We start from the raw sequence: 14,462 nt of genomic DNA, 5'->3' as shown, positions 1-14,462 counted from the left end.
ATGTCTCACAATGCTTCAATCAGGCAAAAAAAATTACTGCATATGTACATGGTGTGAATTCTGCGGCATAAAAACTTTTGCGTCACAATGGTCTGTGACTATACGTAACATGGAAATCAATTCACTTTGGCATCCAAGGTGGGGGAGTTTGGTAAGATGGCCATATAAACTGAATGCATATGTGACTGGTCCTCCACATCTCCCAACCCCACTCCCCTCTAACTTCCTATCACGCCACAACATTGCAAGTTGCAGTTCGTGCCCTGCTCCGCCTCGCCAGAAAACTGCTGAGCATGCAGCTCCAGCCAAATATCAGAGTCTTGCAGATCAGAAACCCGTCCTTCAGTTCGGCAGGTTTGTACTGAGCATAATCACTAATTATTTTACAATTCTACAGCACTCCCATTTTATTCTCCACCATTCCCATCCACTCATTCGATTCCACAATTCGCCTACATGATACAGGCAATTTTAAGCTGCAAATTAACTTACCAACCCACATATCATTAAGATGTGGGTGGAAACCGGAGCAAACCTATAGTGTCACAGTGAAAACACGCAAATTCCACACAGATGGCATCCCAGGTCAGGATTGGACCCAAGTCACTACAGATGTGAGGCATAGGCTCTATCAGCCATTTTTCTGTCCTTTGTTCTTAAGTTAAAGGAAATCTTGACTTCATCCACCTAATACACCGAAGTGTACATAAGATCAAAATTGACAGCTCTTACTCAACTCCACAGTTTATGGAAGTAATAATCTTATAAACATTTATGTTGAAATATTAAAATTCCTAATTTACAATTATTTTCTGCAAGTTCCTTGTTTAGATTTTATCATTTGGAATTTGAAAAATGAAATTGTTATGCAGATCAATATACACAGACTTCTGATTTCTATATCTCTGAATACATTTTCCACCACTGTCTACAATGAGATTGTACACTCTCCCTGTGACTGTGTGGGTTTCATCCAGGTGCCGTTTCCTCCTACATTCCAAAGAAGTATGGGCTAATAGATTAAATGGTCACATGGGTGTTATTGGGCAGCATAAACTGCTGGGCCAGAAGGGTCTGTTTCTGTGCTGTATCTTTAAAAAAGATTTTTTAAAAATTCTGAACCTCAATTGCTTCTTAAGCACAAAGCAGTACAGTCAAATGAAATTGAAATACAATTATGCAATGTAAACATGCACATTTAAAATAACATAATTTACAATTCCAGGTGATACAGCCAAGTTTTCTAATATTTAGAAAGAGTTTATTGTGACCAAAAAAACTCCTGTGGCAGTACTGCAGATCTCCCTACAGGTGGCAGCACATTACTAGTTTGAGCTAGTTACAGAATGATGCATTTAAAATTCACAGAGGAAGAATCCAATTTAAAACTCAATCATGTTTGATGAAAGTCTCAAAAAGCATATTGTTTGTGCCAAGACATCTGTTGAGCAGATTACTACATGTTTGGGCAAGTTCCGTCAAATACATTCATAAGTAAGATGCTTTATTGGAATCTCAAGCCCGTGTTATATATGTAAAATTAATGATATCTAAAATTATCAATATTTTGGGAATGGTGAAATTCAGAGTTTCAAACCCTACATACAGTTCAGCATCTTCAGGGAGCTAATTTAAAGAGGCATTGCTTACTCAAGTGAGTTTCCCCAAATAAATCAACTAGCAATTGGCAATCAAAATGAATGCAACCTCATTAGTTTCGGAACATATCAAGCTGCTCTCAATGAGAATGTAAACAAAGTAAGAATTACAAGTGCTTCAATATTCATGTTGAAAATCGAAGTGTTTACTGCATAGTGTTTAAATACTTGAATTTTACAAACATTTCTATTGATAGATGCAAAAGGAAATCCACCCAAATTTCCTTTATTACAATGACTACGCTTCTTTGGCTATACAGGTCTTGGAGACATTTTGAAAGGAACATGAAAAGTGTATGCAAGCTTTTATCCCATATACAATATATATAAAGTTTTTTTTTGTTGCACAAGGTCTGCAAAATTGAAATATTTTAATTTAACTTACTAGCCAATAAACGTCCAATTTCATCTGTTTAAATAATTGCCAAACTCACTTCCAAACCCATGTGAACTAAACATTACTAGCCTGGGGTTTCCAATAGATTGCAATGGATTTTGTTTTCAGTGCGACTTGTATGACATTCATCAAACCAGTAAAATAGATCATGGAAATTCAAGTGGAAATTACGCCAAAGGCAAATTGAGTTTCCGTAATTTGTTGCACTAAAAGCTGACTCCACCCACAAATCTGGTTAACCATAAAGATTGAATTAATTTGTATTGAGTGCTGCAGCTAACTGCGCACATTTGCAGGCCTTCAGGGCAGCTCTTAAAATGAAGCATCTTTTGGTGATTGAAGCTCAATAGGTATGTTAAATGCTTTAACAATTTTGAAGATACTGGCTGGTGAATCTTGACATGTTCTGGATACTATTCTTTAAAAAGTAATTATCTTTTGATATGCGCCTACAGTTATGCAAACAGGGTTAAATATATTGCCATCTGTATTATGAGGAGTACATTGAAATGCTATTCTTAAATACAGTCAAATACTGAATGTCCAAAACAAAAACAGAAGATGCCAGAACCACTCAGTAGGTCACAGAATATTCATGCAGAGGATAGTCAACATTTCAAGTTAATCATCCCCATCAGAATAAAAAAGTGACAAAGACACAAGTTTGCAGTTCAAGTTGCATAAAACAGGAGGGATGGAGAGACCAAAATGTCCAGAGTAGCAATCACTTCAAATGGCAACAGATAAGGAAATAAACGAACAGAGTTAAACTGAAATACAGGTGTCCCCTGCTTTACGAATGTTCGCTTTATGCCACTTCACTTTTACAAAAGACCTACATTAGTAACCTGTTTTTGCACTACAAAGAGGATTTTCGCTTTTAAGAACATTTTTCCCAAATAAATTAATGGTTCTTCGCTTTACGCCATTTTGGCGTAAGAAAGGTTTCATAGGAACGCTCTACCTTTGTAAAGGGGGAACACCTGTATCCACCATCCTCCATGGAGAAAAAAGGTGATTGTCTGAAATGGTTAAAACCATTATCAAGTTCCATTATCTGGATTTTTTCCGTATATTTTCCATTATATGGAAAATTAAATTCACAGTTCAAAGTAAACTTATTATCAAATTATGTATATGTCATCATAAACTACTCTGACATCCATTTTATTGCAGGCATTTGCAGTAGATGCAAAGAAATACAATAGAATGAAAAACCACACACAAAGACGGACAAACTATGTGTGAAAGACGACGAACTGCACAATTACAAACAACCCAAACAAATAAATAAATAATATTGATGGCTAGTTCTAGAGTCATTGAAAATGAGTCCGTAAGTTGTGGTATCAGCTCAGTTTCGTGATGAGTGAAGTTATATTCACAATGGTTCAGGTGACTAATGGTTGAAAGATAATAACTGTTCTTGAACTAGGTGGTGTGGGTCCTGAGGCTCCTGTACCTCTTTCCTAATGGTGGCAGCAGAAGAGAACGTGGGCTGGATGGTGGGGCCCTAGGTGATGGATGCTGCTTTCCTATGATGGGCATCAATGCTGGGGAGGGCTTTTCCTGTGATGGACTGGGTTGTATCCACTACTTTCTGAAGTGCTGTTCCAAGTGTGGGAGATCAATGACAAAATAGGAGGTAAGATTAAAATTCAACTTGGCAGGCAGCTGGAAGGTTTAGAAACATAGAAAACCTACAGCACAATACTGGCCCTTCGGCCCACAAAATTGTGCCGAACATGTCCCTACCTTAGAAATTACTAGGCTTACCCAAAGCCCTCTATTTTTCTAAGTTCCATGTACCTATCTAAAAGTCTCTTAAAAGATCCTATCGTATCTGCCTCCACACTGTTGCCGGCAGACCATTCCACACACTCACCACTCTCTGAGTAAAAAACTTACCCCTGACATTTCCTCTGTATCTACTCCCCAGCACCTGAAACCTGTGTCCTCTTGTGGTAACTATTTCAGCCCTGGAGAAAAGCCTCTGACTATCCACATGAACAATGCCTCTCATCATCTTACACACCTCTATCAGGTCAACTCTCATCCTCCTTTGCTCTAAGGAGAAAAGACTGAGTTCACTCAAACTATTCTCATAAGGCATGCTCCCCAATCTAGTCAACATCCTTGTAAATCTCCTCTGCACCCTTTCTATGGCTTCCACATCCTTACTGTAGTGAGGCGACCAGAACTGAGCACAGTACTCCAAGTGGGGTCTGACCAGGGTCCTAGGTAGCTGCAACATTACCTCTCTGCTCCTAAATTCAATTCAACAATTGATGAAGGCCAATACACCATACATCTTCTTAACCACAGAGTCGACCTGCGCAGCTGCTTTGAGTGTCCTATGGACTAGGCGCCCAAGATCCCTCTGATCCTCCACACTGCCAAGTCTTACCATTAATACTATATTCTGTCATCATATTTGAATCATTGCCTAGAAACTCTAAATAGTCAAAGTGGTCACAGAGAAAACTGAATGTAATACACCAAATTGTAAATGCAACTGAGTTGCTGCTTTACCTGCAGAGATTGTGGGGAGGGTGAAGGGAAGGTGCTGTATCACCCACGGTTCCATGCAAAAGTGCTTAGAACAAGGGAGCAGCTGATGGAAGCGGGTGAGAAAGTCAGGGAGTCAAAGAGAAATCAATGCTTCAGAACACTGAGAAATGAGGGAAAGGGAAGGCAAGTCTGATGCTGAAATTTCATACAGTGACAGATATCATAGATAATGATGTACTTAATGTTGACACAGGTGGACTGCAAGAAAAACAGACAGAACCCTTCCTTCCATAGCTAGGAGGGGAGGGAAGTGAACACAGGAGTGCAGAAAAACAAGGAGGCATGAAGAACAGCTACACACATAAAATGCAGGCCAGGCATCATCTACAAAAATTGTACAGTCAACGTTTTGGGCCGAAACCTTCAGCAGGGCTGGAGTTTGGCCTGAAACATCAACAGTACTCTTTTCCTAGATGCTGCCTGGTCTGCTGAGTTCCTCCAGAATTTTGTTTGTGTTGCTCAGATTTCCAGTAACTGCAGATTTTCTCTTTTTATGAAGAACAGCTAATTCCTTTAAGTACTCCTTCCAATTCAGTGTTGGCACTGGGTGCTCATGAAGTGATCTCCTCTGCATAGAAGAAATCAAATGCAGATTAGGTGACTGCTCTGCAGAGCACTTTTGTTTAGTTTGAGCTTCCATTATCCATCTCTTTATTCTTTATCTCATTCCCACTGTCCTTAGTTTCCTATGTTGTTACAATGATACTCAACATGAACTTAAGGAATAACCACCTCATCTATCCACTGGGGCAAACTGCAAGTCCGTAAACCTGATAATTGAATTCAACATTTTCAGAAAACTAGCTCCATCTCTTCACAGATGCCTCTGGATACTTCAGCTTCAGATTGTACCTATATTACTTTTCCTCTCAGAATTAAAGAAAAATAGTTCAACTTTGCAATGCACCCTTCAAATTTCAAAGTAAATTTTATTATAGAGTACTATGTCACCACATACAACCCTGAGATTCATTTTTCTGCAGGCAAACTCAGCAAACCTATAGAATAGTAACTCTTACAGGATCAATGAAAGATCAACCAGAAGACAACAAACTGTGCAAACGCTAATATAAACAAATAGCATTAAATAACAAAAACATGAAATAACAAGATAAAGAGCCCTTAAAGTGAGATCAACTTAACAGTTGGGCCAGTGAGTGTAGTTATATCATTTTGTTCAAAAGCCTGATATTGAGGCTTTTCTGTAACTGTTCTTGAACCTGGTGACACGAGTCCTGAGGCTCTTGTACCTTCTCCCTGATGGCAGCCGCAAGAAAAGAGCATTACCTGGGTGGTGAGGATTTCTGATGATGGATGCTGCTTTCTTATGACAGTGTTTCATTTAGATGTGCTCAATGGTTGGGAGGGATTTACCTATGATGTCGGAAAAAATGACAAAATTCTATAGATGTGTAGTGGAAAATTTACTGACTGGCTGCATCACAGCTTGGTATGGAAACACCAATGCCTTTGAATGGAAAACCCTACAAAAGATAGTGCATTGAATCATGGCACTGCAGTCCTCTCTTTGCAATTATGTTTACATACCGAGTCCAAGACAGGTCTTCTGAAAAAGTAATACTTGGGAATTTAAAGTTACTAACCCTCTCCACCTCTAATTCTCCAGTGAGGACTGGTTCATGGACCTCTGGTTTTCCTCTCCTGAAGTCTACAATCAGTTCCTTGGTCTTGCTGACATTGAGTGAGAGGTTATTGTTATGACACCACTCAGCCAAATTTTCAGTCTCTCTCCTGTATGCTGATTCATCGCCACCTTTGACATGGCCCACAACAGTGGTGTCACTGGCCAACTTGTATATGGTGTTGGAGCTGTGCTTAGCTACACAGTCAGAGGTGTGAAGCGAGTAGAGCAGGGGGCTAAGCACACAGCCCTGTGGTGCACCTGTGCTGATGGAGATTGTGGAGGAGATGTTGTTGCCAATCCCAATCATGAACATTCATGACATTCTTCCTGTTCTCTTGACCCCTCTGCCTTTCTGCTAGTTTTCTCATTGACCTGCTTCTCCCTCCACATATGCAACCTGATCTCCTAAGTGCTTCAGCAGTTTTCTGTTTGATCGTACTCAATATATCCAAGATGTTTTTAATCCGCGGGGGATTGGATCCAGGACCTCCCACGGATACCAAAAAGCGTGGATGCTCAAATCCCTTATTTAACCTGTCTCAGTGCAGTGCTCTTTAGGACCCAGCAGAACCCCAGACCTTATTTAATCTGTCTCAGTGTCGTGGACATTAGGACCCACGCAACTCTGAATCCACAGTGTTTCTGTTCACAAAAATAATCACCATCACGATTGAAAATAAAGTGGAAGTAATAAAGCGATCGGAAAGAGGTGAAACACCATCAGTCATTGGAAAAGCGTTAGGCTACAGTTGGTCAACGATCAGAACAATTCTAATGGAGCATGTGAAAGGTCCTGCCCTGATGAAAGCTACAATTATTACTAAGCTATGCAGTGGTTTAATTATTGAAATACTTATGTTTCTTAAGTGTTTTATATGCACAGAAAGGTAAAATATATACTATATACTAAGACAAACTTTTGACTAACTGACGCTAAATAATACCAGTTGTACCTGTTCCAACTTCAAATCTGACTTAAAAACAGACTCAGGAACGGAACTCGTTCATAACCCAGGGACTGCCTGTACTTTAAAATCATCTCTAGATTACTTATAATACCTAATATAATGTAAATGCTATGTAAATAGTTGTTATTCTGTATTGTTTAGGGAATAATGACATGAAAAAATAGTCTGCACATGCTCAAACAATGAGTGCTGGAGAGAGAACTTCCGGGTTTTCCTGATCCGCGCTTGGTTGAATCTGCGCATGTGGAACCCGCAGATAAGGAGTGCTGACTGTACTGAAATATTGAATGGAGATTGAGTGAAAAACAAGTTAACACTGAATACTACTACAGGTTTGTGCACAATTGCTACCGCATTGTAAAGTATTCTCGAAGAGAAATATTGTACAGTACATTCATAGGTGGCATTCAGTATCATTTCAAATTTGTGAAAAGACAATCAATTACATTCTTGCTGACAATTATCACCTGTAATTTTACTGAAGTGCTAATTAAAACATGATTTAATCTTGATCATAATTATTAAACAATTTCTTATGCCTTGGTTTAAATTCAGAAGTACTAGCTTTGTGGAGAAAAGTGACATAATTGCTATGTTGTACTACTGAGCTAAAATTTACAGATTTTCATAAAACTTATGATCTAAGGTAATCTAATAGCCACCATCCTACAGTGAGAAAATAAGAGAAAAATAATCCTTTTCAAAACTGATCAATGCAAAACAACTGTGAAACATGAAAACAAATCAATCACAGAACACCTCTAAATGGGACACACCTTTTTCAAATTCAGGTCCTACTGGGTCTGAGGTGCAGTGAAGTTCTTACTGTGTTGTACTAATGGGCTACACCACATATTTTCTGTTGGTGTCTTCAAAGAGAGAAACTACACATTCAAAGTTCTCATTACACTCATTACATCCCTGAACGTAAAGCTGTCACTGCCTTTCAACAAAATTAATTTCTAACTTTAGCTCTTCACATACCTTGAACCCTGAGCATCAAAAGAGGAAAGTTTCCGTTTCCTTGAATCAGAATTCACGGGATCCAAAGTGTTTTCTCCAGGTCCACTCATTTTAAACACATATCAGCAACTGTGAAACAGAATTGAATTAGTAAAGGTTTATATTAGCTATTATTTCCTTTTCAAAACAGGTCAATGATTTGAAGAATCTCTAAATGAACAGCTTTTAAAATAAACATTCACACCTTACTATGTCAATTCAAATAAACAGCAACATGGTGTTGGTATCTTGTCTTCCAGCGTGATTAATATTAATCAAAAATTAATACCATAGAATCATAACCACAAGTAGCTTCAACTGAAATGTTTGCAGAAAGTTAGCACGTCAATTTCCATTTGTCCTACAGATGAATCGCATTTCCTTTCAATTTTAAAATAGTTCACTGACATTAGAAATTACTTACTTTGTTCCAATTGTTAACTCATTTGCATAAACTAACCTGACATGGCATGTGAAATACCCATGAGTAATCAACTTAATACTAGAACCAATGATACTTTTCTATGAAGTGTCTCTGTGTCTGTGCGCGCACGCGCGCGTGTGTGTTTCTCTGTGTGCAGTATACATATTTAATTTAACTACACAGAATTTCCTGGTACCTTAAAATGTCTGAATTCATGGTTGGAGGCTCTTCATAGCATGAGACTACAGTGGGAAGTTCCCTCTGCATTTATTCAAGGGTTAATCCTATTCCTAACAGCTACTTTATACTGTATATTTGACATTTCTGTAATGTCAGGATAACTTCACATCAACAGCAAGTGCTCGTGCATTATAAGAAACCACTGAAGGTAAACAAACCTGTTGAATTGTCATTTTTGTTGTTCCGAGGTTTCCAAAAGTCAGAATTATCAGTGTTTTTTGAACCACCCGTTGACCCAGTGGCTGAAGCATTCTGCAACAATGCAAAACTTCAACACCGGACACCATCTGCAAAGGCTTAGTTACTGTTCTTTCAGAAGCCATCGCAGCTTATCACCCGTTTCTCATTTACAGACTTTCAAAGGAGTAAGTGCACACATGGTGCTTAAACAGAAATGTTGGGAGTTGAATCTGGCTTTAAGATGATTTTGTTTTATAAGTCTCAAGATCTACTTTCATTTCCAGCAACCACCAAGGTCAGCTGAACAAGTCAATGGCAACTCACTACAATCTATACCAGCACCACATTAAAGAACCATTTCATTTTCTCACTATTCAAACTGTTCTTTTAATAGACATTAGTGCATTAACCAGATTTTACAAACTCAACTTAGGGTTAATTTCAGTTCCCCCCCCACTGCCTCCCCCCCAATTTGCTGGAAACTGTTACTTTCCTTCATTTTACTGGGAGGGAACCCAATGATGGTTAAGTAGAACTTCCTGTAAACAAGGGGCGGAAGTTGAAGATTTTCCACCTATCAGACTGACAGATACATTTAACCAACTGAAACCAAAAGTCAGATTCTATACACAGCTAACTTAAAATCAATTAACTAGCATTTTTTGACTAATGTCTACACAATTTAATTCATATATTTAAAAAATCTTAGAAAAAGATTGCTAAAACAGCAAAGGAAAATGAGCAATCTTAGGTTTGACTGAGCTTACCGTGTGTATGTAATACTATATATAATATTCAAAGATTTCATCCAACTAGACATACATCTATTACGTTAAAACTGTTAAGTAATAGACTACTATGCAGTATAGGTTGGAGGTGTACTTGTGTAGCATTAGTTTAAAAAGTAACTCAAGTGTTTATACAATAAAAGCTTAATAAGTAACAGCATGGAGTTAAGAGGAAAGTTCTTGCACAATGAACCTCCTTCATTTCTTTGAGAATGTTAACATTACATAGATGATATAGCTTATTTTAGCATTAAAGAAAAATGAAGTCCTATGTCAAAGATTATGTGGAATTCAAACAAAAAAACATCTGATCAATAGAAAAAGGAATTGAAGAGGTACCTATTTTCAGGCCAGGAGAGAGGTGGTGATGTGGAATACTACAAAGGTCAATGCTTGGACTTTTGATATTTCTTATTTACATAAGTGTCCTGGATGAAGTAATGAATTGTAAATGCATCAACATTGCAAACAGTACCGATACAAAATGTGCAGTAAGAGCTGCAAATATAGTATGTTTTACAGCGGACTTTGAATCTGCTTTGCAGCCAATTAAATGGCAATTTGAATTTTATGTAAGCAACTTTTAAGCATTAGATATTGGAACAAAAATATGGTTTCTAGTCTATCTGACTGGAGGCCAATGACAAGTGGTGTACTGCAGGGATCAGTACTGGGTACATTATTGTTTATCATCTAAATTAACAAGTTAGATGATAATGAGATAACTGGATCAGTAAACTTGCAGATGACACCAAGACTGGGGGCATAGCAGACAGTGAGAAAAGCTATCAAAGCTTGCAGTGTGATCTTGACCTGCTGGGAAAATGGGCTGAAAAATGGCAAATGTGAACAAATGAGATGTTGCACTATAAGAGGACAAGCCATGGTAACACACACCAAATGGCAAGACACTGAAATGTACCTTAGAAAGGGCCCCAAGAATACAGATCCATAAATTTCATTGAAAACAGAACATCATTCCTTAGAAGTAGCATCACAGATAGATTGGGTTGTAAAGAGTTTTCAGGACACAAGCCTTTATAAATCATCAGGGCATTTAGTACAGGTGTTGGAATGTTATGTTGAAATTGTACAAGGAGTTGGTGAGGTTAAATTTCTAGTATTGTGTTCAGTTCCAGTCTTAGTGTCATCAGCAAATTTACTAATCTAGTTTATCACATTATCATTTAAATTGTCAGTATTGATGATAACCAATAACAATCCCTGTAGCTTGAAACTGAGTGAGGAAGGTTATCCTTAATTTGTGTTGGTTGTTAACAAAATGACACAGTTTACTCTATTCTGATGTACACAAGACCATAAGATTTAGGAGCAGAATTAGGCCATTTGGCTCATCGAGTCTGCTCCCCAATTTCATTATGGCTGATCCAATTTTCCTATCAGCCCCAGTCTCCTGCTTTCTTCCCAAATCCCCTCACACCCTGACCAATCAAGAATCTATCGACTTTTGCCTTAAATATATGTAAAGACTTGGCCTCCACAACTGCCTATGGCAAAGAATTCCACAGATTCACTACTCTCAGGCTAAAATATTTCCTATTCATCTCTATTCTAAAAGGACATTTCTCTATTTTGAGAAATAGTGTGCTCTGGCCTCAGACTGTCCCACCATAGGAAACATCCTCTCCACATCCACTCTATCAAGGCCCTTCTCGATTTGACAGGTTTCAATTAGGTCATCCCTCATTCTTCTGAATTCCAGCAAGTACAGGCCTGGAGCCATCAAAACTCTTCACATGACAAGCCATTCAATCCTGGAATCACTTTCATGAACCTCCTCTGAACTCTCTCCAGCTTCAGCACTTCCTTTCTAAGATAAGGGGCCCAAAACTGCTGACACTACTCCAAGTGAGGACTTAACAGTGCTTTATAAAACCTCAACATTATATCCTTGCTTTTATATTCTAGTCCTCTTGAAATGAATGGTGCTAACATTGCATTTGCCTTTCTCACCACAGACTCCACCTGCAAATTAACCTTTAGGGAATCCTGCACAAGGACTCCCAAATCCCTTTGCACCTCAGTTTTTTTGTATTTTCTCTCCATTTAGAAAATAGTCAGTCCTTTCATTTCTTCTACCAAAGTGCATGACCATACACTTCCTGACACTGTATTTCATCTGCCATTTCTTTGTCCATTCTCCTAATCTGTCCAAGTCCTTCTGTGACCTCTCTACTTCCTCAAAACTACCTGCACCTCCACATATTTTCATATCGTCTGCAAACTTTGCAACAAAGCCATCAATTCCATCATCCAAATCACTGCTATATAACATAAACAGAAGCGATCCCACACAGACCTCTGTGGAACACCACAAGTCACCAGCAGCCAAAAGGCTCCCTTTCTTCCCGCTCTTTGCCTCTTGCCAATCAGCCACTAGAATCCATGCTAGAATCTTTCCTGTAATAACCATGGGCTCGTAGCTTGTTAAGCAGCTTCATGTGTGGCACTTTGTCAAAGGCCTTCTGAAAATCCAAGTACAAATCAACTGATTCTTTTTTGTCTATCCTGCTTGTTATTACTTCAAAGAATTCCAGCAGGTTTGTCAGGCAAGATTTTCCCTTGAGGAAACCATGCTGACTACAGCCTAGTTTATCATGTTCCTCCAAATATCCTGAGATCTCATCCTTAATAATTGACTCCAACATCTTTCTAACCATTGAGGACAGACTAACTGGCCTATAGTTTCCTTTCTCCCTTCTTGGACTGACATTTGCAATTTTCCAGTCTTCCAGAGTCATTCCAGAATCTAGTGATTCTTGAAAGTTCATTACTAATGCCTCCACAATCTCTTCAGCCACCTCTTCCAGAACCTATTTGGTCCAGGTGACTTAACTACCTTCAGACCTTTCAATTTTCCAAGAACCTTCTCTCTAGTTATGGTAACTTCACACACTTTGTGACCCCGATACCTGGAATTTCTACCATACTGCTAGTGTCTTCCACAGTGAAGACTGATACAAAATACTTATTCAGTTCATCCGCAATTTCCTTGTCCCCCATTACTACTTTCCCAGCATCATTTTCCAGCAGTCTGATATCGACTCTCACCTCTCTTTTACACTTTATGTACCTGAAGAAACTTTTGGTAACCTCTTTAATATTATTTGCTAGCTTACTTTCGTATTCCATCTTTACCTTCTTAGTGACCTTTTTTTTTTAAGTTTACTTCTGTTGATTTTTATAAGCTTCCCAATTAACTTCTCACTAAATTTTGCTCTATTATATGCCCTCTCTTTGGCTTTTACATTGGCTTTGACTTTTCTTGTTAGCCATAGTTGTGTCATCTTTCATTGAGAATACTTCTTCCTCTTTGGGATGTGTATATCTTGTGCCTTTCCAAGTTACTTCCAGAAATTCCAGCCATTGCTGCTCTGCCATCATCCCTGTCAATATTTTTTTCCAATGAATTCTGGCCAACTCCTCTCTCAAGCCTCTGTGATTCCCTTTACTCCACTGTATTACTGATACATCTGACTGTAGCTTCTCCTCCTCAAACCTCAGAGTGAATTTGATCATATTATGAGATCACTTGCCCCTAAGGGTTCTTTTACCTGAAGGTCTCTAATCAATTCTGGTTCATTGCACAACATCCAATCCAGAATAGCTGATCCTCTAGTGGACTCAACCACAGGCTTCTCTAAAAATAAATGAATCTGAACTTACCTACAGGAGAAATATCAACAAGTTTGAAAGAGTGCAGAGAAAAATTACAAAGATGTTGCTGGGACTTGAAGATATGAGTAATAGAGAAAGATTGAATAGGTTAAGACTTTATCGCTAGACAGCAGGTGAATGAGGGGAGATCTTATAGAGGTATACAAAACTGTGAGGGATATTGATACAATTAATGCATACAGGCTTTTCCCCCTCAAGTTGGGTCAGATGAGAACTAGAGGTCATAGATTTAGGGTAAAAGGTGAAATATTTAAGGGGGATCTATGAGGGGAAAAGACTTCACACAGAATGTGGTGCGAGTATAGAACAAGCTGTCAGTGGATGTGGGCTCAAATGTAATGTTTAGGAGAAGTTTTGATAAGTTCCCTAGATGAGAAGAGTTTAGAGGAATGTGGTCCAAGTGTAGGAAGATAGGACTATGTAGAAGAACAGGTTAGCATGGGCCAGATAGTCTGCTTCTGTGCTTTATGACTCCATGAAATAGTATTGAGGAAAGTTCCCATCATTTGTCCATGGTTATGTTGAAAAGCAATGATATAAGAATGCCTGAACATACTTCAAGAGCAATGGAATAAACGAACACGGAGTCATCTTTCTGAAACTGCACACTTCAATAGAGGCCTACATCCATTCAAAAGGATGAGAAGAGCAGCAGAATGATCAAAGAATGAACCTACAAGGAAATATTATCCAATCCTAAGCTGAACTATTTAAAGGTTAAGAGGTAATATTATAGAAATTAATATATTTAAAATAATCCAGAACACAATGAGACAGTCAGGTTTTGGAAATGAGCACAAATCCAATCAGTTAAATACTAATATGAAACAAATCTTGAAAATTAAACAAGATGTGAAAAATGTCTCACATCATCTACCAACTGTGAAGGG

The 14,462-nt window shown here is 38.4% G+C and overlaps 1 protein-coding gene across 14 annotated transcripts in view; it reads right to left on the bottom strand.

The window, feature by feature from the left end:
- LOC140736158 (nuclear receptor coactivator 3-like) overlaps positions 1 to 14,462 on the bottom strand; it is a 218,645-nt gene that overhangs the window by 59,821 nt on the left and 144,362 nt on the right. For all 14 annotated transcript variants that reach the window (XM_073062009.1, XM_073062023.1, XM_073062010.1 and 11 more), the window contains one exon: positions 8,224 to 8,331. In XM_073062009.1, the coding sequence (XP_072918110.1) occupies positions 8,224 to 8,312 (89 nt within the window). In that variant the 5' untranslated portion in view covers positions 8,313 to 8,331. The remainder of the gene's footprint in view (positions 1 to 8,223; positions 8,332 to 14,462) is intronic.

This window comes from Hemitrygon akajei, chromosome 11, assembly GCF_048418815.1.
Source record: "Hemitrygon akajei chromosome 11, sHemAka1.3, whole genome shotgun sequence".
Taxonomy (NCBI): domain Eukaryota; kingdom Metazoa; phylum Chordata; class Chondrichthyes; order Myliobatiformes; family Dasyatidae; genus Hemitrygon; species Hemitrygon akajei.
Note: the sequence above shows the minus strand (reverse complement) of the source record. Positions and strands in the feature narration are given on the sequence as shown.